Source organism: Ciconia boyciana, chromosome 33, assembly GCF_034638445.1.
Source record: "Ciconia boyciana chromosome 33, ASM3463844v1, whole genome shotgun sequence".
In the NCBI taxonomy this organism is placed as follows: domain Eukaryota; kingdom Metazoa; phylum Chordata; class Aves; order Ciconiiformes; family Ciconiidae; genus Ciconia; species Ciconia boyciana.
The window spans coordinates 1,045,636-1,072,590 of NC_132966.1; the positions used below are offsets into that span (position 1 = coordinate 1,045,636).

At 41.5% G+C, this 26,955-nt stretch overlaps 2 protein-coding genes across 5 annotated transcripts in view; one reads left to right on the forward strand and one right to left on the reverse strand.

Annotated features, from left to right (window-relative positions):
• LRFN3 (leucine rich repeat and fibronectin type III domain containing 3) overlaps positions 1 to 24,850 on the forward strand; it is a 54,213-nt gene extending 29,363 nt beyond the window's left edge. For 3 of the 4 annotated variants that reach the window (XM_072848797.1, XM_072848799.1, XM_072848796.1), the window contains 2 exons: positions 12,266 to 13,660; positions 24,125 to 24,850. In XM_072848797.1, coding sequence (XP_072704898.1) covers positions 12,266 to 13,660; positions 24,125 to 24,635 — 1,906 coding nt within the window. In that variant the 3' untranslated portion in view covers positions 24,636 to 24,850. The remainder of the gene's footprint in view (positions 1 to 12,265; positions 13,661 to 24,124) is intronic. The other variant, XM_072848798.1, reaches the window with a different exon arrangement.
• PPP5C (protein phosphatase 5 catalytic subunit) overlaps positions 1 to 26,955 on the reverse strand; it is a 263,787-nt gene that overhangs the window by 205,348 nt on the left and 31,484 nt on the right. The window lies entirely within an intron of this gene.

Sequence of the window (26,955 nt, forward strand, 5' to 3'; positions counted from 1 at the left end):
TAAAGAGAAAAGGAAGTTGTTGAGTGGTACAAACCAAGCAGTCCTCTGCTTATAGTCACAATCTTTGCTTGTCTCTGGGCTGGTCATGCGTAAGCCCTGTTCCAAAGCGAGGTGCATCGGATGTTCAGAGGAACGTGCTTAGCTTTTACCTTGATACCCTTTGCAGCCCAAAATAGTTGTTCTCTCTAGGTGCTGCTGCCTTACAAATGCTCAGAGCTGTCAGAGATAAAGGCAGTTGCATGCTCTCGAGAGATGAAACAGCAATTGAGAGGGAGAGCAAGAAAGTATCGCTGCCAGTTTGCAGCAAGAGACTTCCCAGTGGCTAACAAAATGGCTTTCAGTGATGCATTGCAGAGATCAGCTGATAAAGCACGCTTTATTGGATTACAGAAGAGTCTTTCCATTCCAGTAGACTGATTTTTCTCAAGTATACCTCTGTCAGTGCCAGCACCGAATGAGTTGTTCAAATGCATCAATACTAAACCAATCTGAACGTTCCCATTAATTCCGCAAATGCAAATGAGCAGGACTGCAGTTTCAATGTAAAGAGCACTTTCTTTCCTTTTAAGCAAAGACATTTATTTAAAGTCTTGCTAAAAGCAGCCTCCTTATTCTTAAGGATTAAATTTTGAGCACCCACAGCATTTTAGTGGAGGGGTAACTTGATTTATTTTGCACTGTGTAAAGATGAAAGGAATTACATAAAGAAAAAAAAAATTAAAAATATATCTTGATGTTACGGTGATCTCAGCTCCCTAGTACAGAGCTGGAAAGGAGGAGAGCGATTAGGTTTACAACGCTTGCGCTGAAATCCATTGCTCAGTGACTAATCTTCAATCAGCTACTGGGAAGAGGGGAAGTTTGGGAAGAATGAAATATTTCTATAGAAAGAGAGACCTATTCTTCTATACAACCCACTTTCTTCATATTGAACTAAAGGTGATTTTCATCTGAATATTATTCTTTTGTTAACGCACTGTCTACAAATACTATCATTTCTTTGTCAGAGTAATGACATACCTGCCTGCATACACACTGAGCATGCAATTTTATGCTTGTTAGACTTTGAATGGTGGGAACGGTGGTGGCATGGGATTTGTAATGAAATTATTGTCTGCCAGCCTTGTTATAAGTGTCATTAGCTGTCATCAATTGTAAAACATTTTGGGCTGTGGAAACAGTTGAGTTGGTAACACTTAGTGTTGAACATCTTCTCGTAGCAAATGCCTAATAGTAGTAGGTGGATACTTCATTACTTGGTGTTTCGCTTCATAAAAATCCCACTTTTCCCTCTTTCAGTAGTGCGAGAGAGAAGAGCTGATGCATAATGATTTCTTTTTAAGAAGGCAGCACCGTGACACCTAGTATCACAATCCGACGTTGATTCAACAGTGACTCAAAGCGAAGAGCGCTCCAACCTGACTCATCTGCAGCATCTCCTGCAGCCGGTCCTTATGTTCATCTCGGTGGGTTCCCATGCAGGCTTGGCCTGCAGACAACGCTGTTTGGTTTGAGGTCGTAATTCACGTGGGACGGACGCCGTGCTGACATTTTAAGAGGACGCTGGGAATTGCTGAGAAATGCTTTCTAAGTAGAGGCAGCGGATGGCTCTGGGAAAAGTAGATGTTCTTCTCTTAACAGCAGCAATAGCAGTTTATAGTGTCTGTGATGCAAAACGTGACTCTCCGGGATGTTTAATGCCACTGAAGGAGATTGCAAGTAAGGTCAACATTTTTTTGTGTTCCCTGCTCAGTCCGTCATAGTATGGTTTAGGGTGTCAGTCTTCAACAGATCGTTCCATGCAGTTCACTGAACGTCGTGGCTGAATATACTTCCAAATAATATCAAGTCGCCTAATGTCTGTGGTCTGGTTACTGTGAATTAACGGTCCGTAACAATCGCGAGAATGGGAAAACCTGCAGAAGTGGTTTCAGAAAGTAGTATTATGTAGGGAGAAATTGCTGTATTGTGCGCCGTGGGTTTTGGTGTTTTTTGTTTAGTTTGCATTTCAACGGTGCGATGTTATCTGCAATATGAATGTTTATACAAGTAGTAAGCGAGTAAAGCCCAACTGCTGGTATTTTTTCTGCTGTATCCTGGAGCAGTTTCCTACCGGGGACCGTGCGCATCTTGTTGTACAACCATAGCTGCACACCCAAGATTTCATTTTACAGCCTTGTAACAGAGACCCAGTGCACAGGCACAGCCCTGCCGCTTCCAATTGCGATGCTAAAGCTCTTCCCTAAGCAGGAGGTTTTATTAATTCATAAAGTGAGTAGATAATTGTGCAGAACTCTGGATTCTTCTCCGCAGAGAAAACGCTGCAGTTTTCCGAGTACTTCCCAAACATTTGCCTTCCAGCTTTAAACTCGGAAGGATTCTCACAGCCCTGTTAGGGAAGCTCATGTAGCAGCTGTGCAATTGAGAGGTTGCCATTGCAGGTGGATCCCCAGCTAATAGCAACTGGGATTCCGCTCCTTGAGGCATCGGGAAATGACTGCGTTGTCCCCTTCTACTGCCCGTTGCCAACAGCAAACTCCTCACCCTGAGGTTTACAAATCAAACATGCGAGAGTTCATGAATCATCACTGGAAGGGAGTAATTGATAGAGGACTTAGTGCGATGAAATTGGTCCTTTTGAATAGCTTGCAGAAGGCCTAAGCGCTATCAAAATCCCACAATTAATAAGTCAGTCCTTTGAGCGTGGTTCGGTGAACAGTAAACGCATTTTTCCATTTGTTTCGCAGAGAAAGTGGGTGAGTTCTTGTGGCTTGAAGAATCATCTCATATTCAAAGACTGAGTAATAAATTTCTAATAGGGGTTTTTTTTTCCCCCCTTCCTCACATCTGACACTGTCTTGACCTCCTGCCGCTGCTTGTTTCCACTCTTTCATTAAGACTGCTTTAAGAGAATCTGTGAGTCTTTTTAACAGCATAATAGAGCTGTCTCAACCTATTTCCTCGTACAGAATATTTTAGAAGACCGTGTAGCTTTTTAGTGGCAATACTGTAATTATTAGTGTGCAGCAACCCCAAAGGAAAATGCTGCTACAGCAGTCTTGACCGATAAAGTGAGATCATTTAAGAGGTGCCACGAAACTGAAGTGCTGCGACAATTTCTACTTGCAACCAAGGCTGGTGTCGGATAAGCTTTTGCAGTGAGCTGTAGAGCACTTGGTTTTAAATCTTCGTACAAACTTCTCCCTAGGTTTGTTTGGTATAGACTGGGGCATGGGGTTGTTCTTCCCCAGGTGCAGGACTTTGCACTTTGTCCCTTTGTGGAACTTCATGAGAACTGTCAGCCCATTTCTGCAGCCTGTCGAGATAAACAGCTAGTGGCACTGAATTAATCGACAGACATGCCAGAACTTGCTTGTGTTCTGTAACCATCGTTTGGAATAGAGTGGATAATCTCATGAAGGGAAAAATCGTAAATAAGTTTTTTAATTATTTTCTGAAAGACTGCAATAGCTAATATAGTAAGTGCACAGTGAATTGTCCTTGCTGATACTTTTGTGAGTGCTTTTACCAAAAAACACACTAATATCAGACTTTGGAGGTGCGTAGACACCCCTCTGCGTCAGATCGTAGAGCGCAGCACGATTTGCATTATGCGTGCGGTTTGTAAACCTGAATGTGGAAGGTCATGGAAAGTGATCTCGGGGGCGTTTCATGCAGGTTTGGCTGAAGTGGTCATGAGGCCGTTATAGCCCCTTGCAATGGTTACACACCCTTCTTGAAAGCTGCCTTGCGATGGAAGAAAGTGGCTGTCACCTCTACGCGACACCAGCATAAGTAGGAAATGCAAATGCAGCGCGAAGAGTTTTGTCGCCAAGTTCTTTGAGGGCTGCCACAAAGTTGAGTTGGTTGTATTTCATCCAGCTGCTGCGCGAGCATCGCTTCAGTGCAAATCAGAAAACCCCGGCGCTTGTCTTTTTAGGCAAAGCAGCAGTAATCTGGCTCTGAAGCCTGCAGGGAGATGCACCGTGTCTCGCAGGTACGCTTATCGGGATGCCGCAGCTCCCGGCACTGCGGCACTTCGGCAGCGTGCCATTCATAATTGGCCCCTTTTTGCTATTTTTAGCACCGGTGCCTTAGATCGCTGGCTTCTACGCGGAGTCTCGTGGAGCTTTGGGCAGTCCCTTCTCCCTCTCTGTTAACAGCAAGTGCATTAACAAAGCTTCATGTCAGGGGGTTTGCATAGGCATGCAAGTCTGCATACCTTTTTTTTTTTTTTTTAAATCTTTTTCTTTTTTCTCTCCAGCAGAACTGTTAAGGGCTGGCTGTAGCAAGTTGGCCTTTAGCAAGGGAGCAAGCAGCAGGGAATGTGATACCTGCCTTTGGATGAATTTTGTTCTGTGTGGTGCATATCTCTCTGTATCCATTTTGCAAAGCCTTTATGAAATCCCCAGCCGAAGCCAGGGCATCCAGTTCACACACTTCCACCCTTAATGATTTAAATCATTGCGGACCTGAGGGCAGACAGGCACAGGAGCAAAGTGCTTCTGTTTCCTGATTTTTGTGATCCCAGAAGCTTCCCTTTGGAATATGCATCCCTGAGGCTGATATTTATTTGCAAGGGCTTTTCTACTTGGAGATTGGGATGCAGCAAGACATGAAACCCGTGGAATTGAAGGGCTGACAGTAGGCTATGGGATGGTAAGAAGCTGGCAGAGGTGGGTCAGCTCAACAGCTGAACACGAGTGGTGGTACAGCGCGGGCTGCGACAGCATCTGCCGAGCATGGTCCGCAGGGAGGAATCCTGAATTCTGTTAACAACGCTACCCGCCATCTCCCAGAGCATCTTCTGCGGCTAAATACCTTCTCAAATCAATTTGTCGTTTTCCACGTATGGCAGGATGCTGGAATTGGGTTTAGAAGGAGGAAAGGTCGTAATCGGACCTCTTTTATACCGGGCGGAACAATGAAAGGCTTAGGCGAGATGTGAAGTGGCAAGACTACAGGTTGCCAGGTTGTTTGGAAAATTGTTTTAGAAAGCATCACAGTTTGTTGTGATGATAGGAAACTAAATTAACCTTAGAAATTAGGACCGTGCTCGAGTGACCAGATTAGGCAAGACTGCAGAGCGTGCAGGGATGGTTCATTGTGTATCCAAATACTTGATGTTAAACAACTGAGGGGCAATTAACCGTACTGCAAATATTAACTGTCCATATCAGCATGGAGTCATATGCGATGGAGACTTAAGATCCTTGACTCATCTTCCCACCCTCTTTACCCGGAGAGGGATATTTTATGGCATTTTATGTTACGGAGGTTAAAGTATGTCTAGAAACTATCCACAAAAAGTCTACCCAGGTCCTTCTAATAAGATTACTTCGGTTTAAGCAGCAAAAGTTCCCCTTTTCAGTGTCGTTAAGAGCCATTTGTGTTTTTTATAGTCTTGTAAAATATATCGCCAAATTGCTTCCAGACTATCCTAAAATAAAAACTCCAACAACCTCTCTGAGGAGCTGAGAGAGTCTTAAAGCTGGAGCTGCGATTTTCTTCGGTGGTTGGTGCACGGTGTTTTACACAGAACAGTCCCCTGCTTCCATCATGCCTCTCTTCCTAAATTTCCAGGCATTTAAAGAGCAGTATTTTTGCTTTGATAAAAGGCCTCAACTTCTCCATCTCCTGGTAGGAAGTTCTGACCAGGAGCTGTTTTCTAATACAGAGCTACAAACTTTCAGGGATTTTGCTGGCATTAATCCACCAGACCCAATGGGGCCAAGGACCTGTTCCATCAGGGATCTAATTTGCCTTTCCTGAGTAAGAAGGTGTGATCTAAACTATACAGCACTTTTCTACTACGATCATTATGTCTTTCCCTCAAAGGAACGTTTTTGAACAGAGCTGTCCTGGTCTTAATTGTGCTTGTCTGTGCATCTTAAGAAATCAAAGAATCAACATCCAAAAAACCCGCATGTTCATCTTGAATTCACTGCCCCAACAGAGTGATGTGCTTTATATATTTCCAAGAGCTTCGTTGTCAAATAGGGGATGTTAACAGTCAGATGATCTCAAACAGTCCTTGCACAAGTGGGGATTACAGGAAAATTCTCTGTGATTCTCACAGATTTTCAGAGGTGCTCGCTAGCAGAGCATCACCTGCAGCACGAGGTTCACATCAGCCGAAGGTGGAACTGTTTGTGCACCAAATTCCCCAGTACAAGCAGCAGACGGTGAAGCCAGCGAGATAAAAACGATATGGTTTTACACGTAATGAAACACTTCACTGGGTATAATGTGCTAGGACTTGGTGGTGGGATGTGCTGCAATTCAGAATAGATCTTCCAATAAAGAATGAATGCTCCTAATTGCTAATATTGGCTGTGTTTGAGTAGCCTCTGTAAAAGATACACAGCATGACTAAGAACAGCTCGTTTATCAGTGTGGTAACTCTGAAGTAGCATTACCTCCAGGCTCTCTGCACCAGAAGCTGTTCTGTCCTTAAATAAAACATCAATATATAATTCACTTTCTGCTTTTCATCAAGTATATCTTCAGGAGACCTTGGACCATTCATCAAAACCCACAGGAGCTATTTCTGTTTCCTAATTTACAGTGGTGTCCTGGCTACCTCAACCATAGATTAAATGGCTCCAGTTCAGGATTTTCTGTGGAGGAAAAAAAGATCTGCACAGCTCATCATGAGCTCTTTGGCCCTTAGAGAAAGGAAGGAGAAAGAGGGAAGGAGTGCAGATATTCACACAATAAATCCATAAAGCATTTAACCTTTTGGTGGTAATTCCTTCTGTACCTTCCTCGGTATATAGTATGCACTAAAGTTTAGGAAATGGGACAGAAACCAGTTTGGTTTGGGGTTGTTTTTTTTTTTTTGGGGGGGACACAAAGCCAACAACCAAAAAAAAAACCCCAACAACAAAGCAAACAAAAAAGATTTTCAGGTCTGCTAATACACTTGACAGATGACTGAATTAGGTGAGGCAAAAATGAACACGGAGATGAAAGTTATTGCTGTGCTTTTACTTCTGGTTTTCTTATTCTGCCCCTCTATATTGTGGGTTGGAAATGTGATTTTTTTTTTTTTTTGGGTGTGTTATAAATACACTTCCCCAGTGCCATCCACTTGAGGAGTGGCAGGCGATAACCATGCACAGGTGGACATTATTTGTGCCACCTTCCAGTGATAAAGGAAAAGGCAAATGAGTTCACTTGCACAGTTGACATGTCTAAAAAAAAAATGCCAGGAAAAAAGAATAAATATTCTGTATTTCGTTATTTTTAATATTCAATGGTTTGGTTTTCCTATTATGCTGTGAACTAGATTAAAAAAAAATACAAAAAAATCCTAGTATTGATATTAATTATGGTGATTTGGGTTCGGAGAAATGCTGGCTACCAGATTTGCAGCTAATCTGCTCTGTGCCCACGTGTATATAGAGATGTACTCCCAGTGGTCTTGGAAAAGAAAAAAAAAAAAAAGAGGAAGGAAAATGGGCAAGATACTTCTTAAACATTTATTGGAAGTGTTTCTTGCTGTTACAGGTGGGGCAAGCGACACTAAATTAAGCACATTGTTTATTGTAAATTAAAAAGACTTTTTTTCCAATGTGGTGGTTAATTCTGGATCAGAAAAGGGTAATAATAAAGCCTCCCTCAAGAAAAAGCTTTTTTTTTTTTGTTCTACGGATGCAGATGGCGAGCACCTGCCTTGTGCAATGAACAGGTTGTCACGGCAGTACGACAGTCAAAAAATCTGCGTTTGGAATATGTAGGAGCATGGTCTGTTCATCCCGGCCGAACTCAGCAGCGGATAGCCTCTGCAGAAATATCTTGTGTACCAGATTTAATTTTATTTGTTTGAAAAGCAATGCTCGCGTGGATGATACATCTCAGGCTGCGTTTCTGCCTGATGAGGGTGCAAGAAATAGGGGATCTATAATTTCTAATTTCCATCTATCTTCTAATTTCTACGTGTTTCTAATACCTAGTATCTATTTGCCATCTTCTGTGTATCAATATTTCTGTGCTGTAGGGAGCCAAGGTCTCTTTCAGAAAGACCCGAGTACGATCAGAAGCTGATGCTGCTGCAGCTTTTGTATTCAGGGTACTGTGCGAGGCCAGCGCTAGGCAATTAAATGGTGTAGGTAAGAGAATAACAGATTTAGCAAGCCTTTAGTGCGTGCTCAAAAATAGCAGAAAGACATGTCTTTGCACAGGCAAAGACGGAGGTGATGGTGGGATAACGATGACAGTATTAGACGTGGCATAGGTCTGGGTGTAGAATGGTTGGAGATTATGTTCTTCTACACACGAGTCAGGAACCCAATTCAGTGGAGAGTGAACCAAAACCCAACAAAAGCTGCATCCCTTAAACACCGCTGAAAGATGTGGATGAATGCCGAATAGATGCAGCGTAAACCAGTATAGAATAGAAACCATGTACTTGAATATATTTTGCTGCTAATTCCAGTAAAATGAATAGCAAGGTGCAAGAGGGGGAAACAGATTACGCTGAAATAAATGTGTGTTGTATTGGAGAAGGGTGCTGTTCCCTAGCAAAGGACCGTTCTTTTGGAAGATTGAATTTCTTCCTTAAAGCTGGTAAAATAGTATCTTTACGCATCATTATTCACACCGAAGCGTGTGCGTGTTTTGCAGACTGTAAGAAACCTCTATACTATAGTACCAATTTAAAGCTCTTGAAAATCTGTTATATTTACAGCGAAGGCAACCTGAACGCTTTCCAACAGAACAAAGTTAATAGGTCAATAGCTGTGACTTGTTTGGAATTAAATATCCCTTCCTTTAAATATCATTTAGACTACAAATGACAGCGAATGGTAACCTAGTAATGTTTTGCTGCAGGAAAACAGCAAAAAAACCCCTGTCTCTCAGCACGTATCTTGAACATGTCCCCCCCGTTGTAGGTCCTTTCCAACTGGAACTCTTCTATTCTAGAAGTCTTTATTACTTTGGAATTAAGTGACTACCTCAACCATTTTTTTTGCATGAACTTTAAGCTGCAACCGTGCAGATGGTCAATGAGGAAATGAGTCAAGAAGCAACGGTTCAGAGCAGTTTTTTTCCCCCCATGTCCTAGATCTGTGGGTAGTCTTATAAGCATGAAATTTATTTCTTTTACTGCCTTCTGTTGAGGTGGTGTGGATTAAACTGTCTTTAAAAATACTACTGTATTATCATGCAATTGGGTATGTTCCTGATGCAGTTTTTAGGTGATAGAGCCAAACCCGCTTTTACCAAGAATCAGGAGCAGTAGCGGTAATTCACTTACATGCAGCTTTTCTTTACGAGTCACAATTTCCTTGCGACTTGTTATATAGTTTGTAAGAGTAATTGCACTATGTTCATTGTTGGCTCTAAAATCATTAATTTTAGTGCCATGGTTTCACAGTAGTAACATTTAATTATTTTTTAACAGAATAATGGTTTAAGTGAGGTGGTTTTGTACTGGTTTCTTATAGCCTAGATGGCAGTTAATCCATTAAAATTGCATTAATATTTGCTAATGACAAAACAAGGGAATTACAATATTGCACAGCAGCCTGTTTTGGGATAATTGCGCATCCGTTAATCATTTGTACCTAGCAGGAGTGAAAAGATGGAGCCATTAGAGGCGAGAAGGGTTCGGAGCGCAGGATGGAGTGACAGTAGAAATGGGTTTCTTAAAAAAGCAAACATTTGAAAGATAAAGCTTGTCATGCACTATATTAAATATCTTAAAAGCTGTTGAGAAAAGTGATCAGGAAGCAGGACATTACTAAGAGGATGCTTATTAGATGCTTATTAGAAAAACTTGTAAGTATAAAGTGAACTAGCTTTGTGCAAACTCTACTGTAGGATTTGTTTTCCTATAACTCAGTTGTTCTTAACAGAAAATTTATCGTTTTCTACGTAGAACTGACACGCTCAAATATAAAAAGTGATGTTCAGAATTGGAATTTGAAACCAGCACTAAATCAGACAGGCAGAGGCTACGGTTTGTAGAGCTACAGCCGAGATGTGAAAAATGTGGAGTTATTCACCGGTCATAGGATAACACAGGTGGGAAGAAGCCTCAGAGGGTCTGTAGTTCCATCTCCTGCTGAAAGCAGGGTCAGCTCTGGGATCCTAGCTTTGATCTCTGGGATCTGGGATCAGGGCTTTGTCCAGTCACCTCATCCCAGAATGGAGATCCCGCAACTTTTCTGGACAACCTGCTTCACAGTCCTCACGGTGAAAAGGGGTTTTCCTTGTATCCAGCTTGAACCTCAGTTGTATTAAATTCTGCCCCTTGTCTTTTGATCTCCTATCACAAACCGCTGTGAAGAGCCTGGCTCCGTCTCCTTGATAAACTCCTTGGAGGTACGAGAAGGTTCCTACTACGGGGTGTCCCTGAAGCCTCTTCTCCAGGCTGATTAAGCCCTGTCCTCTCAGCCTCTCGTACTGTACGTGCTCTAACCATTCAGAGGTTTTGGAGAGGGACTGGTTGATTGGTTTGTCTCTTTTTTTTTTTATTATTTTTTACAAAATATTTCGCAGAGACTTGATCAGAATTGCATATACCTAAAGATTAACCTCTAATTAAGTGAATGCGTAGCGCTGGTTAAAAGGTAAGCACATGGTTTAGCCTGAGTTTCATGCTCTCCAAATTGAAGTAGTAATACTGTGTAAGCGATGGGTTAATTTTAATAACTTTTTTCCCCTCTGTGGAGCTTTAAATTTGATCTAACCAAACTAATTTCCAGACTCTGCAACCGTGATACGGTAATTCTATATCTTAAAGATGTGTTGCCCTGTAAAGGAGCTCTAATTTATGGAAATCATTAAAGTAAAACAGAACAAAACAAAAAAAACCCAAACCACAAAGAAGCACACTGGAAGAATCTGCTGACTTACAGCAAATTGTGCCCTTGTAATCAAAGGCTTTGGTAGTCTCTTTTACAGATAGCTGACTCAGCAGATTATGCTGTTGTCTCCAACTTTGTGCTAAACTGAGGACCATGTCTTGTGTTGCATTGCTTGTTCTCAAAGGCAGTAGTTGATTATTTTTACGCTGCATTTTATGAAGGAATTGTCACATGGAACTAACTTTAAGTGGCTGTGATCTCCAGTGTGCTGAAGCTTATAGGTGAAGTAAAACTACATGTGCTCATTTGCAAAAAGACCACTACCCTTCTTTCAGAGGAGGATTTGCCAGCTGGAGTTTGGAATTGGGTTGTATCAGGACACTCGCACAAAGCACATAGTTTGAGTCCTTTACATTGCAGACTGGGAGTTTTAGCCTTCATGGTTGCTTGAGTCACCACACTTAATGCTTAGCAATTTTCCAGCCAGCTGGAGGTAAAGTAGAAATGAAAATCTACCCTTGGTATAGCAGGCAAGCACTTCAGATACAATGGGAAATAACTTGGCATACGCAAGATTTCACAGAGATAATTTCATTGACCAAACCCATGTGCAATTATGAAATTTAGTTTTCTAAAGCTGATACCTGTGCCGCACAGAAAAAAATATATACCTGCTTCTTTGATTGAACACAGACTTGCTTTTCAGAAATGCCTTTGAAGGTATTTCTCCTTCTTATTTGCTGTAGAAGTTTTAGATCCCTGCCACCTCCTGGGCAAAAAAAGCCTTTTCCTTAAAGCATGCATTTCTGCAAATAGCTCACTGCTTGGGACAGGTAAGACTGAGGAGGGGCATAGATGAGCTTGAGGGGTAAGACAAAAAAGTTGTTGGACATCTATAACAGCAAAAAAGTGAGGGGAGCATAATCACAAAGTAACGAAGTGATATACAGGTTGAAATGAGGTTCTAGCCCCCGCAAAGAGTCAGACGTATGTAGAGAAAGTTATGTAGATGGTACTTTTAACCTAAAAAATCCTGTATTTTTATTTGCTTTTTCCCCTCCCATTCCTCTCACCAAGTATCAGCTTCCCATCTTGCTTTGTTCCACCTATTAAAGTACAACTGTCAACACCGTTGGTTGTGAAGAGTTGCTAGTAGGTAGATAACCCTGTTAGCACATCCCAGAGCAGCAGTAGTGATGGAGTGTTGCCTCACAGTCCATCTGAAGCGTTGCTGTCAGGAGGAGAGCGGAGCCAAACTAGCACAGAACTAGAAGCTCTTAGCTCTAAAAACATCCAAGTTAATATTAGCAGGTAATTTTATATTGTCTCGGAAGGTGTTTCCAGTTTGCCCAGCTGGACTTGTAATGAAAGCTTCAATGTAAACTTATTTCTAATGCCCAATTAAAATATATTTACGTGGATTTCTTTTTTTTTTTTTCCCCCTTTAGGTCTGTTATTTTTCTTACGATGGAAAGGCTGGTTGTCTATCTACTGGTTATTAGCACAGCTGTGAAGGCCATGATGTGTCCCAAAAGATGCATGTGTCAAAACCTGTCTCCATCCTTCACAATTCTCTGTACGAAGACGGGGCTTCTCTTTGTGCCCCCCAGTATTGACAGGAGAACAGCAGAACTAAGGTTAATGGATAACTTTATCACTACACTTAGGAGAAAAGATTTTGCAAACATGACTAATCTAATTCATTTGACACTATCGAGGAATACAATAAGTCAAATCATGCCTTATGCATTTTTTGATCTTAAAGGCCTTCACGCCTTACACTTGGATAGTAATAGACTGACTTACATCAATGAAGATCATTTCAAAGGTTTAATTAACCTTCGGCATTTAATACTCAGTAACAATCAATTAAACTATATCTCTCCTGGGTCATTGGATGACTTTATTGAAACAATTGAAGACCTGGATCTGTCCTACAACAATCTCGTTAACGTTCCTTGGGAAACAATTGCCAAACTTTCTAATGTCAATACGGTCAGTTTGGATCATAATCTCATTGAGTTTGTGCCAGAGGGAATCTTCTCAAACCTTCACAAACTTGCCCGTCTAGACATGACTTCCAACAAGTTGAAAAAGATCCCTCCTGATCCTTTGTTTTCCAGAATACCCGTGTATGCCAAGTCTAAAGGATCTCCGCTGTCGTCCCTGGTGCTTAGCTTCGGAGGAAATCCTTTGCACTGCAACTGCGAACTCGTGTGGCTGAGACGTCTCACCAGAGAAGATGATCTAGAAACCTGTGCCTCTCCACCAGAACTGATGGGCAAATATTTTTGGTCTATTAAAGAGGAGGAATTTGTCTGCGAACCCCCAATGATAACGCACCGAACCCCAAAACTAACAGTGACAGAAGGCCAAAGCATCTCTTTGAAGTGTAAAGCTGTCGGCGATCCAGATCCCTACGTTCGCTGGATCTCACCCGATGGGAAGCTGGTCTCTAACACATCTAGGACGATTTCTTATGAGAATGGTACTCTGGATATTTTGGTTACTTCTTTGACTGACAAGGGCACATTTACCTGCATAGCATCGAATGCTGCAGGAGAGTCGACGGCTCCAGTCGAACTCCTTGTTACCCCGTACCCTAACCTTGCTAACAGCACCAACTGCGATAAAGACACAGAGCCTGGCCCCTCGGATATTCTCATATCTGCCAAGTCAAGCTTTCCAAATGAAACGAAGGCTCAGCAAGAGAAGGTGGTCGTGGTTGCTGAGCTGACGTCATCCTCTGCTCTTATCCAGTGGCCTTCTCAGCATCACCTCCCTGGGATTCGAATGTACCAGATTCAGTATAACAGTTCTGCTGATGACATACTAGTGTACAGGTAACCCTGCTCGCATACCCATGCTCATACCTCAGTGAAGTAGCTAGTGGAAGTAAGAAAAAAGGATAGCATAGTTTGACATATTCCATGTAATGAGAGCTGTTTTGCAAGCAGTAACCGTAAATGAGGGGATGAGGAAACAATGGCTGCCTTAGACTTTGCTTGTTAAACTCCCGTTGTTGAGGAGTTACACTATTTAAACTAGTAATACATCTGCTTCTGTGTTGCCTCTTGAAGATCTCTAAACTCTTTACAGACATAATTAAGTTTCATAGTCCAGTTTAATGGACCAAGTGAAGCTGATGAGCAATATCTTAGTTGTTAACATTTAAGAAAATTGAGATGGAGATTTTAGTTACCTTTTATGCTGATTAAGTGTAATTATTTTACTTAAAAATATGGGGAAGAGAGAAAAAATCGAGATGCCCAAAGCAACATTCTGCCTATATGGATATGGCCTTACCGTGTTATGCCAAACCTTCAGCCCATATCAGTCGCTGCGTGCTTCCTTTTCTCCACTTCTGTGGTGTCATGGAGATAAAACTCACTGGTATGAACTGGACACTGCACAGAAGGTTTTAGGTTATGTATTTTGTGTGGATTTCATATTTAAAGGCACTGATTTGTCCGCTGGAGATTATTTGGTGAAATTTACTTGGGAATAACTCTTTGATATTAAGTCTCAGTGGACAGCACGCAGATTAAGTTTATAGCCGCTCCCCCGTGCAGGGGTGGTTGAGTTTCTGATTATCTGCCTGTTTATAGGCTTTATGCCTTTCTGTTTATAGGCTTTTGTTTGTGATTAACTGGGGGTGGAAGGGATAGGGAGGGGTAGAATGACTTGAAAGTGGGAGCTAGCATTTGGTTCGGATTTAATGTTTCATAGTTGTGCACTTCGTAAGGATGACAACTTCTCTAAACTGAGCGATAATGAATTTTCTAACGTAATGCCACTGGTTGCACTAAAGTTTGGAGTGGAGTAAGCGAAAGAAGAATTACGTCTAAAAGCTCTAGAAACATACCTGAAAGTTTGGGTTCAAATATACTGCTTTAGTAAGCAGTCCTCCAAGTAAAGGCAAATAGGATAGTTGTTCCACTGGGATTCCTATTTCAAATACCTACCATTGCAAGCAATTTCTTGTAAAAAAACCCCCAAAACCAAAAAACAAACAAACCCCAAAAAATGGAGCTGTGCAGGAAAATTGCACGAAGTCCTTGAAACAGACATTTCACTTTACAGTCACTTGGGATTTTTAGAAGTCTCATGTTAAAATGCCCATCCCCAGAGTCTCTTTGAGGAAGGATGTCATCCATCCTCCCGTTGTCACGGCTACGAGCTAGAAAGGAAGCAGGACTCGGTGAGGGTAAGCAAGGGTCTCCTAAGAGGGGGGGTGGGAGGATGCCTTGTTGGTATCTGACAGGGATGGTGAGGAGCTGGCTGGAAGATGAAGCCTCTTTTAATTGTCAGCTGTGAGAACATTTGTGACATTGCTGTTTGAAAGAACCGCAAAGTTGCGAAATGAAGGGAAATGTGAAGCAGAGATGTCTCGATAGCTGTGACTGGGGTTTCTAAAGGGATTTTATTCAATTCTCCCACTAAAAAGTAAAGTGAAGCAAGCAAAGAGAGAAGCAGGAAGAGCTGGTGGATGCATCGCAGGCACGGCCAGTAGTATAAGAGAGTTGTTAATGGGATTTTTCATCCTTTGCCATACCAGCTGGTCAGCCGAGTTGGCAGCCTTCTTGCAATTGTAGCAATTAGTTCTCAATGACTTTTAAACTTTACAAAGTCTCTAAAAATAAATGAGTGACTCACGTGGTAGCTCGTTAATAAACCTGTAGAGTTGAATACTGCTGCTGCTGTATGGCCTCGTTCCTAAAGAAGAAATAGGGAAGAATACTACGTTTCCGTGCCCCTTTCTTGGCCCAGATTCCGTTAACCAAAAGGCTCAGGTTGGTACAAAACCATAAAATACTCGATGCTTCAAACTGCAGAGCAGCGATTTCAAATAATACAATGTAATAGACGGTAGTATAACGGACCTCTCAAAGATGAAAATCTGTGTGTTCTCGTTCCGTTCTCACAATGAGTAATCATCAAACATAGATCCTTAAAGGAAGTTTTGTGCTAAAGTGAGAGCAATGGTAATTGGGTGGCAATTCTGCATTTGTGGTTATCTGAACAACTGCTAGTTCAAGTTATGCTATAAATGTTGGAGTGTTTTAAGTTGAGCACGTTCATGTGTGCTGGAGAAACAGGAGTCCCCAGATTTGTTTGCTGATCCTTTGCATGATCAAGACCCTCCTCAGACTCCGTGTTTCTGGTAAGGTATATAAACATCTGTTTCACGGAGTCAGTCTATATACAAAGATGTAAATAGATGCGTAGTAGCATACCCAGCAGTGGCAGTGCTTCAGTCCTGCCAAAGGAGTTTTACAGAAGGTGAAAAGCTTCCTTCTACCTAGAGCACGCTGCGTAATTTATTTCTGGCAGGCGAGAACTTGCTGCCTGGAAAAAGTATTAAGTGGTGCAGGATGCATCAGAAACCTGTCGCTTCCGTCAAGTTGAGTGGTACCACGGGAGGAGCAGTTGCTATAGCAACTTTGCTTTATCTTGAGAATTTAAGTTGCTCCTTTGACTCCTTTATTTTTCCTCACCTTTCCATTTCCTTCTCCCTATGGATAGGTAATTGTGGGTAAGTGTGCGTTCATGTGTGCCCATGCTAGGAGCCTATGGAAGTAAAGGGAGGGAGATGATATTCTTCCTAATTTTCCCTTTGGACTGCAATCAAATTATCTGTTCATGTATGTGAGAATAACATACGCACCCTGCACACGGTTACGCCGCCTGCATACACTTGCACATACGTGCACCAGAAGTGCTCCTTGTTGTTCCCAGTTTGGGAGATTCACAACACGTAGCCACACAGTGGTTTTCCCAGTGGTGGATACGGAAAGGAAAACAGGAGTTGTGCTTCTGGCTCCGCCGGTTACTGTGTTGTCTCAGGTGAGTCGCTTAACTCCTCTCTTTCTGTGAAATGGAAACTATCACACTGACCTATCTCCTGGGACAGGGTTTAGCAAAATTGAAGGCAGACATTAGTTATGGAGAAAGAAAATTGAATCAGAGTGAAGCATCTGGCAAGATGAGTAGCAACAATCCAGAATCAGTAAATTAAGGTGCAGGTAGCAATTTGTGGAAAGCATCAATATTGAAAGTAAGAGCCTTGTTTGTTTTCAGAAGAAAGGTCAGAAACTATTGTTGTACAGCTATGTATAGAGCGAATCAAGAATTGTAATAGCCGCTTTGTGCTGCTTTTCCTTCTCTGAGATATAAATGGATCTGTATTCTTTAAACAGCTTGCAGTCTTGATGCTGATTACAGTTTCTGTGCAATTTGGACTTCACAATGCTATAATTTTAGTTTAACTGTCATTGCTCAAGTGTCCTGCCCAGGTTTCCAGTGCTAGCCTTGGGGAAGAGATATTAGCAGAACTGACCTTTTGATACTCAAATAGTAGTGACGAATATTATACACGCTTTAGAAAGCAATAATTAACCTGGAAGAGAAGCCACGCTATTTTATTTTTATTGCTGCTTTGTCATGATGCGCACACATGTTTGTGTGTACGTATAGATGAAAATCCACCTCTTTTAGTATGCTGATCTAGGTCATATCTATCTTTATGAAAATGACGCCTTGTGTTAGGTTATGGGATAAAAGGCTCATCTCCACAGGACCCTGGACCACCTTTCTCTTGTAGCCTCCCTCGGTGTGCAAGAGAGAAGCTGGGCAGCAGCTGATACTCAAAATCCCATGGAGGGAACTGCAGGTGCTCCTATTTTGTCTGCCGGTGCTTCCTCGAATGGCCAGCAAATTAAAAAAACGTGATTTTTGTATTTCTGAGCTAGGCTGGATAAACTTCAATTTGTACCACAATGATATAAGCAGCAGATTACTAATGCTTCATAACAATCTGATTGATGTCCTAGTCAATTAGAAGCTGGATCTCATAACATCAAAGGCAATAGTCTCCTAAGCATTGAATTTAATCTTTCATAGCTAGTGATCATCTAACTTTAATTAGCTGCAACTACATGCTATAAATTAGAAGATGAGTATTTAATAGTGATGCTTCTCTATAGATAATTGAGAGACTATATATTGCATAAAACTGCTGATAATATGTCCTTGTTTTCTCTGTTGAGAGAAAAACTTACAAATTGAGAGGCAGACCACTTTTAATACGGAGTACAAAATACCGTTGTTTAAAGGGCAGAGCTGTCACTCTTGGGGAAAAGGTGATATATTGCCAGATCAATATAGCAATGATTACATCTGTTGCGTGAAAAGCAGTTGGAATCAGCCACGCTACGTCTGCTCAAAAATTCTTAAATTAGTTCAGCGCAGTGCAATGGAAAGCCTCAGGACCATGCTAGATTTCAAACAGTGAAGTTTGAAAGAGGTTTTATAGCTCCCCATCGGTCAGGCACGTGCCGTAAGACTTTGTGTTTCCTTTCTGGGTGCCCTTGACACACTGGACCCTGCACATGCACTGTATGGATGGACTCAGGTTGGCAGGTGGTGCAACATGCCTCTCAACCGGTGGAGTTCCCCTGGGTGCGTGCAGTAACTGTAGTGATTTTGGAGTATGTCGGGATTGCCGTGGTTATCCAGCAAGACTGCACATGAGCGGTGGCTTTTCATCAGGAGGAAATCTTGGACAAATGGTCACGTTTGCATTTCTTCATCTAGCCAGCAGTCATTCCTCAAAAAAAAGAGGATATATCCCAACAGAAGTCCAGAAATACGGGAGCCATCTGACATCTGTAAATACAGTGGATCACATGATTTGTCACTCTTTGGCTTTAATTTTGGTAGCTTTTTTCCTTATCTTGCAGCGTAGCAGTTGTCATGGCAGTTTGCAGTCTTCTTCAGGGAGTTTCTCCTTGGAAACCTCTTCTTCAGGTTTCCCTTTATGGGGAAAAGCCTTATGTTCTCATAGTTGACTGTGTGCTGAGTGAATCGGGATTACCCTTACAAACTTGGGATTCCTCAAACCACTGAGGTCACTTCTCCATTGTCATTCCCCTCCTTCCCACGCCCCCGTGATCTTTGTTAATGAGGCTGCCCAGTGTAACCTCTTACTTTGGCACCAATTGCTGCTGGAGATCCATTATAGTTTATAAAAATAATACCTTGCAGATGCAAAGGATGGATGGTAGCTGTTGCATTATGGAGAGATCATTCAAACATGAAATATCACTGTCTTGTTTCCCAAACATTTAAGATGCTGTGCTTTTTTTGGAGGAGGAAAACATCCCTGTTTCCTCTTGTACTGTTGATGCAGAAGTATGGGGGTTTTTAAATAGTATGAATAAGAATCAATTGCTGTCATTGCTTCTATCGAAAATTTTGGCATGATTTGTGTGAAAGCTCTATAAATAAGAAACCTGTCATCAATGCTTCATAACTCTCTGTATCTTCTGGTGCATGGTCATTTCATTTCCAGCCTGTAGTATCAATCATGTGAAAATAATTCTTTTGAAAAATGCAGCCAGCAGCCTGTGTTCAGTAACTGTCTAGGATTTTATGCTGTCTTAGAATGGTCTTTGTTGTCGTTTTTACCTCCACAGATGTCATAGATCGTATTTGGGTCTCAGTGGGTGTTTCTGTGAAATAAACAGACTCTATACTGATTGCTTTTTAATCCCTTTAATCAGCTGAGTAAACTGGGTGCTCAGGAGTTCGTTGACAGAATCAGTTCAAAAAGACCTCCTGTCACGGGGGTCCCTCCAACACCTCAAACTCCCCATCCCTTCCCTTCCCCCTCGCCCTTCCCCTCCCAATTGAACAGCTGAAATGGCAGAAAAAAAATTCTGGTCTTTCAAACCTTCAAAATGGTAATGTTAGATTTGGAGCAGGGGGGTTGGCCAAAGTAAAAGTGATTCATTTGAGGCAGTCTGGCCACAGTATTACATTTTCCTATAGGCAGCATCGTTATCAGAGTCCAAACAAAAGACTCCATCTCTATTTCGAGCTGCTCAGTTGATTTTGTTGTTGTTGACAACGTTGCTAGGAAATATTTCCAATCTCACAAAACGATGTTTTGTCAGAAGTTTTGTGAGCAGATTTCACAGTTGAGTTTTCACCAAAGGGCTTTACTTGTTACTGGCTGACTACAGATGGCAGGGGAAACGCTGGCACGGATTATGGTTTATAGATGTTAGTGCTCCTAAACCAGTTACGTTAGCACTGTTCGTTTAAATCTGACAGTTACTGTTCTGCTATTGATCCCTTTGAAAGATGGTGCTTGTGGGCCAACACCAAGCACGTGCAGACTCAGTGACATTAGAGATGTAAGAGAAAAGGTAGTATACTTTCAGCTACAAAAATCCAATTGGACAGGATTGTGTCTAAAAACCACAGTTTCGGCACTTTTATAGGTAATAGGAAGCTAGCTCCTGGTGAAACTCTAATGTAAATGAAGAGGTTTTTTGAGAAAAGACTGATGGGTAGTTATTGTGAAATAACATAACATTTCTTGAAGAATTAAAAAAAGACCAAAACCCCCCAAAAGACTGGCTAAGTAAAAGGTTTTTGCATCCCGGGAGATTTGAGAATCTCCTGGCAGACATGGGTTTTTAGCTTCTGTATCACTCTTCGGAAATGTCTTTCATGCAAGCTAATTATTTAAGTAAATTACTTTGCTGCAAGCTCTGAGTTTGAGATGAATAATTCCACTGAGAGGTTGATAAGCTTTACCCTGCTTAGAATCACAGTGCCCCTAAATCCCAGTCACTTGGGTTGTCAAGGATCATATGGCATCCTGAATACATTTCATAACAAACCTACAATATAGTCAATGCTGCTTAAAATGTTATTAGGTCAAACTAAGTGCTAATGGAGATGTTTGTTCTGAAGATGCCATTTTCTAAAGTGTAGTCGGCGGGTTCTGGTAGAATTATAAAGTTTTCAGATGATAGATACGCTTGCTCCCAATATCTACCCACCTGCTTTCTGGCCTTTCCTACAAGTCCTCGCCATTCGCCACAGCCTGGCACTGAAGACCTGCCTGGTCAAGCTTGTGCTAATTTGTCAAACTGATTTAATTTCACCAGTATTCAATCATTTATAGGATTACTGAAATCAAGTAAATATGGTATAGGGAAGACTAGACTGTACTGCAGAAGTAAATGTTCTGCAGGCGTAAGTGAGAAAGCATGCAGAGGTTAACTACTGACATGGCTGTAGGCAGATTGCCTACTCGGTTGTGAGCTGTCCTTACTCATTTGTAGAGGTTTCCTTGAAACTTCCTAAATATGCCAAAATAGCCTTTCCCGGGAGACATATCTGTGAATAACTGCTTAGCCAGTGAAGAATCCTTATCTTCTACCTTATCAAGACTATACACTTCTCCTTATTAATGGAGCTGAAAATAGCCTTGTATTACCAGAAAAGCTGATAGAAATCAAATATCTATTTGGTCTTATTCAACATTTGTACAGATGATTTGCACAGGAGATCAGAAAGGCCTTCGTTTAGAACTCCTCTTTTTGATGACAGCGACTACATATTTCAGCAATAGCTGGGCACGCTGTAACACAGCACATGCTGTACATAGCTTTCCATGGTAATTAGTCTAATTTCAATACCGAACATAATCCTGACAAGAATGCAATGCAGACAGTTGTTTGAAAGAAGAAAAGTGAGCATCAAAGGCTGATGAATAAGGCAAATAATATGGACATTAAGCTAGAAAACAGTACTTTGCATAATTTTTGCAATTACACCTCCCTCTCACAGATGGGCAGGCTCCTAAAGACTAGAAAGATCCTTTCTGTATGGTGTTTCCTTTCTATTCCTGTTGCTTAGCTGGTGTTCTAAATGGTGCCTTCTTCTGCAGAGGTTATCTCTGACATCCCTTAATTTTTTGCGTATTTGGGCCCTGAGGTTTGGTGACAAGTTTTGTTGATGTCAAGCAATTTTAGACTTCGCGCCATGTAGTTGCCAGCAGTATTTTTCTGGGAGGCATGACTGATTTCAAAGCCTTTTAGTGTTGAAGGCAAGCAATTAAATTCTTCATCTTCTCAGTCGCATCCCTTTTGTATGACAAGCAAGAATCTTCTGCTTAGTTTCAGTGTAACTTGGTGTTTGAACTGAGGGAGGAATGCAGTCCAGTCTGAGTCTCTTGTCATGTTTGGTCACTATGAAATGTGGCTGAACAGAAGACTGAAAAGTTAATTAGGTATTTGATAAATGATAATGGTATATGTTTTAGGAAGGTGAATGTCAAACCACAGAGCAAACTGGCGCTCTGCGGAGCACCAGCCACACCTGCCAGCTGAGCATCAAGAGCCACGTTCATGTGGAGAGTGTGGAAGAATCACTGGCTGCACACGACCAAAAGTTGTACCTGGAAAAGCCAAGGATCAATGAACTGCTTTCTGGAGTCCTGGTCCAGTGAGACAACACAACCTTGGTGTTTTCTTTGACACGGTATAATGTTATATAATGACATCGCTGAATTAAATTTGTGGAAGAAAGAAAAAAGCAAGGAGCATGACGTATTTTGAGGATTCAGTGGTGAGCCGGTATAGGAGATGTATAACTGTAAAGTAACAATCACGACAAAACACTTGTTCCATAAAGTAACGCTTGCAGGGCAGAGAAGGGATGAGCCTGTTGTTAATGCTTGCAGCTGGGAGACCTCATTCTGTATTGCCTGCACTCTGAATGAATAACGGTGGCCATGAGGAATTTCAAGGGCTTGTTCTGCTGGTCTGAAGCAGTTGCTAGCTTTGCACGTTTCCTCCTACATTAATGTTGGATTAAATTTCTTATTACATACATGCTAGGAGTTGTTTGGGTGTTTCAATTTGACAAATGAATCTTTTGTGTAGTTCCCTCTCAAACCCTGTTTTTTCCCTGCAGTAAAAATCTCGTTAGCCTTAAAACCTGGCACGTGGCCACATTCTGTGGAGGTCGTGAAGCTGCTGTTATAAATTAAGGCTGGGGCAATGGTTATGAGTTGCGGTTTGGGAAATTCACATCGGACATTAGGGGAAAAATATCTACTGGGAGGGTACTTTAATGCTGGAATGGTGCCTGGGGAGCTCACGGAAGGTTTTCAAGTGTTGGCTAGGCAGAAGCGTGGTTGACCTGATCTGCTGTTTGTGATAGTACTGCTCTGCGTGGGAAGCTGGGCTAGAGATCTCTGGGGGCCTCCTCCTTTAGTGTTTCTATGAATCTGTGATGGTGCACGTACATCGACGTGCACCAAGGGAGTGGGTTTGTTTCTTCATAGTCACAGAAATTCAATTGTTACAAACGAAGTGGTAGCAGCCACGCGTTTGGAGAATGTCCTTTAGAAGGTCTAGCTCTTCTTTCTTTCCAGTCTAAGCATTGTATAGTCCTTAGTCCCATGGATGACTACTTGGAAAAGACTGTATGACAAGCGGTTAGTCTTCTCCGTCACCACCCCACCACCACCTTTGTGGCCAGGAGAAGGCCACGTGCCCACCCACTATAAATGGATGTAGTTTCACTGACTCCTCTGCAACGGTGCTACTTTACTCCAGTGAGGAATCTGAGCCAAACATATGGAGAGCTGGTCTGCACTGAGATATTGTGATTCGTATGGTCGTGACTGGGGTCTGTGGGAATTTGTAACGTAGCATATAGCTCTTCTTTTGGGATCCTTCTCATCTGTCGATTTAGTACCAATGCTACTTTGCAGTAAAGGAATATTTGGACTTGACATAGAACAATCATCTCAATGATAGGGTTGCATCAAGGTAAGGAAGTCAGTATATGCTGTTATTGGGCTACAGAAGACACCGCTGAGTTGCAAGTGCGTATGCTTTGCTCTGATTGTTCTTACTGGTTGCCCGATTATGAGACACTGAGCATCACAGAGCCGTTAGAAGATGGAAATAAGGTTAATCTGTGGACCAAAGGTTTGAATTTGCCTTTCTCCCTTGATCTTCACAATGTGCTTCCTGTGGATGTAAAATTACTAGAATACATTTTAAAGTGTTTAATTTTATCCTTTTCTGCCATTTAAGTCTTCAAGTATGTTGCTTCAGTTCCTTTATGTTTTTCAAAAGGCTGACCATATTCTGCATAGGGCATCTTATGCCCTTTTATGCTGAAACTGTGGAAATTTAAGATAATGCAGATCAAAACAATAGCTCAAGTGTGACTTCTCCTCTGGCCATTGGTAAGCAGGTGTGCTCTAGTCTATGTTTGTTTGAAATGGCCAAGGTAAAGATATTGTCATTGCTAAAATCTGTATTTTCTATCCCTACTGAGTAACCTAGGGAACGCTAGCTTTTTGCTGCTTGTTCTGGTTGCCGTGTTCATCTTCTGCTCTGTTAGTTTCCTTACAGTGACACTGATAGTCAAAAGAGCTCTCCGTAGGCTCAATCAACTTGGATGTTTACTGTACTCATTTTCTCTTCCAGGATGATTCCAGCTGCTAGTAAATCCTTCTTCTTGACTGATCTGGTTGCAGGACGTGAGTACGACCTCTGTGTTCTTGCTGTTTATGATGATGGATTGACATCTTTGACCGCAACCAGAGTGATCGGATGCGTGCAGTTCACAACGCAGGAAGAATACAAACAGTGCCGATCCCTTCACGCGCAGTTTCTTGGAGGAACCATGATCATCATTATTGGGGGTATCATTGTGGCTTCAGTTCTTGTTTTCATCTTCATCCTCCTCATGAAATACAAAGTCTACAACAACCACCACAAAAATAAAACCACTAAAGTTAATAATGTCTGCTCTCAAACCAATGGAAGCCAAAGTGGCTCGATGGCTCGATCCACTTCTAAACTTTCAGAGAGGCGGGAAAGTTTGCACCAGGAATGCTCGGGCTCTTCCATCAAAGGAAAAACTGTTGTAGATTTGGATTGTGAAAAAGTGACTCCAACCAACACAACCTTTTTAACAACTGATGCGTTATCTTAATGGCCATTTGATGGAACAGGACACACCAAGGTGGTATTGCTTGAAACATTTTAATGCGAGTGGTTGTATTTTAAGCTTCACTACTATTGTCTATTTTTAAGATCAGATGGTTTAAAAAATATTTTTTTAATCTGTATACAGTTCTTGCATTCTTAACTATTTTGTTTCAATATATTAAATATAAGTGTGTGATTTACAAGATTTTTTTACTGGTTCTTTTATAGCATACACCTCTGGTATCAAGGCAGCAGCATAGCTAAATTCTACTAGGTTTGTCTTTGGTGAAATGCACTATTTTTTTTCATTTGGTTACCAATCAAGAGCAAAATTGTAGTCTCAGGATCCTCAGACTTCCTCTCTCATGGCAGAGTCACTTAGCAGCTTAAACTACTCATCTCTTCAAGGAATGATTTGTTATAAAAAGTTACTAGCTTCTCAGTACTGAGTTATTTTTTGCCATAGGTGTCTTGTATACATGCTGCTCACAAAAGAAGCAAAATCAGTAGAGGTTCCCCACAGGAAAAAAAAAAGGCACTCTTTAAAGAGAAAGAAAATTGAAAGTACTTTAAGTACTTTAGCATATTCTCTCAATTATTCAGTGGCACAGAAACATGAACTCGTATTGTTTGCTTTGTAACAGCTGTTATCTGTTGAGACTGTGCCTTTGAGAAACCTCCTCTTGTTCTTGGTAGTCAGATTTACCTCTGTTTGGGCAGGAAGACGACCTGGTTTTGTTCTTTCTAAATTGTAAAACTTCACAAACCGGTTGAAATTAGATGTGTTTCACTGTGCACGTTTTTGCTATGCTGAAAACCATGCCAATAGTCTCCCTCTCTGAAAGCGTACTGCTGAAGGTTATTTTTTTTTCTTTTTTGTTGATTAACTTGTTGATTGAGGACCCACAGATTAAAGTTTCCGTGTCCTGAGGCACACTGCGCTATCTCACTGTGACACTGCATCTTCAGATGGCTTTTCTATCAGTCTCTTATTTCTGTAATAATGCATGAAGTGTAATGTAAGTGGCTGAGAGATGAATTATGTGAATGTGTCTGGTCAAGTCATTTTAACGCATCATATTGAATAATGAAACGTTCCTTTTGTTTCAAGGGATACTGTCAGATTGAGATGGGCCCAAAGTTTAGGTTTTGAAATAACTTTTACAAAGCCTACAAGGAGCTGGTGACTTCAGCTAAACAATGTCCCCTCTGCCATCCTCATTGGTTGGTGATTTTTTTTGCGTAATTTTGATACTTGGCTTCAGAAGCAAAACAAAAGAAAACATGAATACCTTTTATTTATTAAACGTCAAGAAATGGAATGTGAAAGCAATTGACAGGAGAGGCTTGCAAGCTGAGTGACTGGCTTGTGTGTTTTAAGGTGATTGTGTCACAACTTAGCAATTAACAGAAAGAAAAATATTTATCCTAAGATTGTCCCTTTAACAGACTCAAAATATTTCTCCTGTTTGGAGATGAAAGAATGGACCAAGGGAAGTTACCTGGCAGACAGCCAAAAGCTGTTTAACTACACAGCAATTAGGCACTCTATTTTAATATAGTTAGTCTTACTAACTGCCAAAGAACGAGGCATTTTTTGGCATTTCTGTGATGCATAGATTTGCTGAGGCCTCTGTTCTGTTTTGATTCTCAAACATAAATGGAGGAAAAAGTAATTTGAAAGGATTCTGTTACAAGGTACACTTGTGACAGTGAGGTGAGACTATGCAGCTAAAATCATGTTAGTTTTCTTAAAAAAAAAAACCAAAACAGCTGTATGTGCAACTGTGCAAATGGATGCTTCTTGTTATGTAGGTGATGGTGATGGTGCCTGTGCTTTCCAGGATTTTCCTCTGGCTTCTGTCTGCCTTCCAGGGATGCAGACTCATCACTGGCACTCCTAAGGTACAACCACCTGAACCTGCCTATGGTCACTGATTTGAAATGCTCTTGCAATCCCCAACTCTTCCAGAGAGCAAATTCATTCCTCTTTGGCCAGACACAAAATTCAATGCTGGAATTTGAACATGGTTTTCTTAATTACTGCAGCCTGATTGCTATGAGTATCATGAGTGGCTCAACCCACCTGTACATTAAATCTGTTTATTGGTAATATCCTGCCATTTTCTGCCAGTAGCAATTTCTGTCATGCCCTTTTATTTGGTTCCTACTTGTTAAATATGAAAATGCTGCATTGCTGAGCAGCATCAGGTGGGGTTCAGGGACTGTAGCTGCAAATGCTGTATTTTGACACTTCATAGCGTGTATGTACCTAACATGGGTATCACAGCAGCCTAGCCTACCTCTTTTGTTGGCTCTTGGAC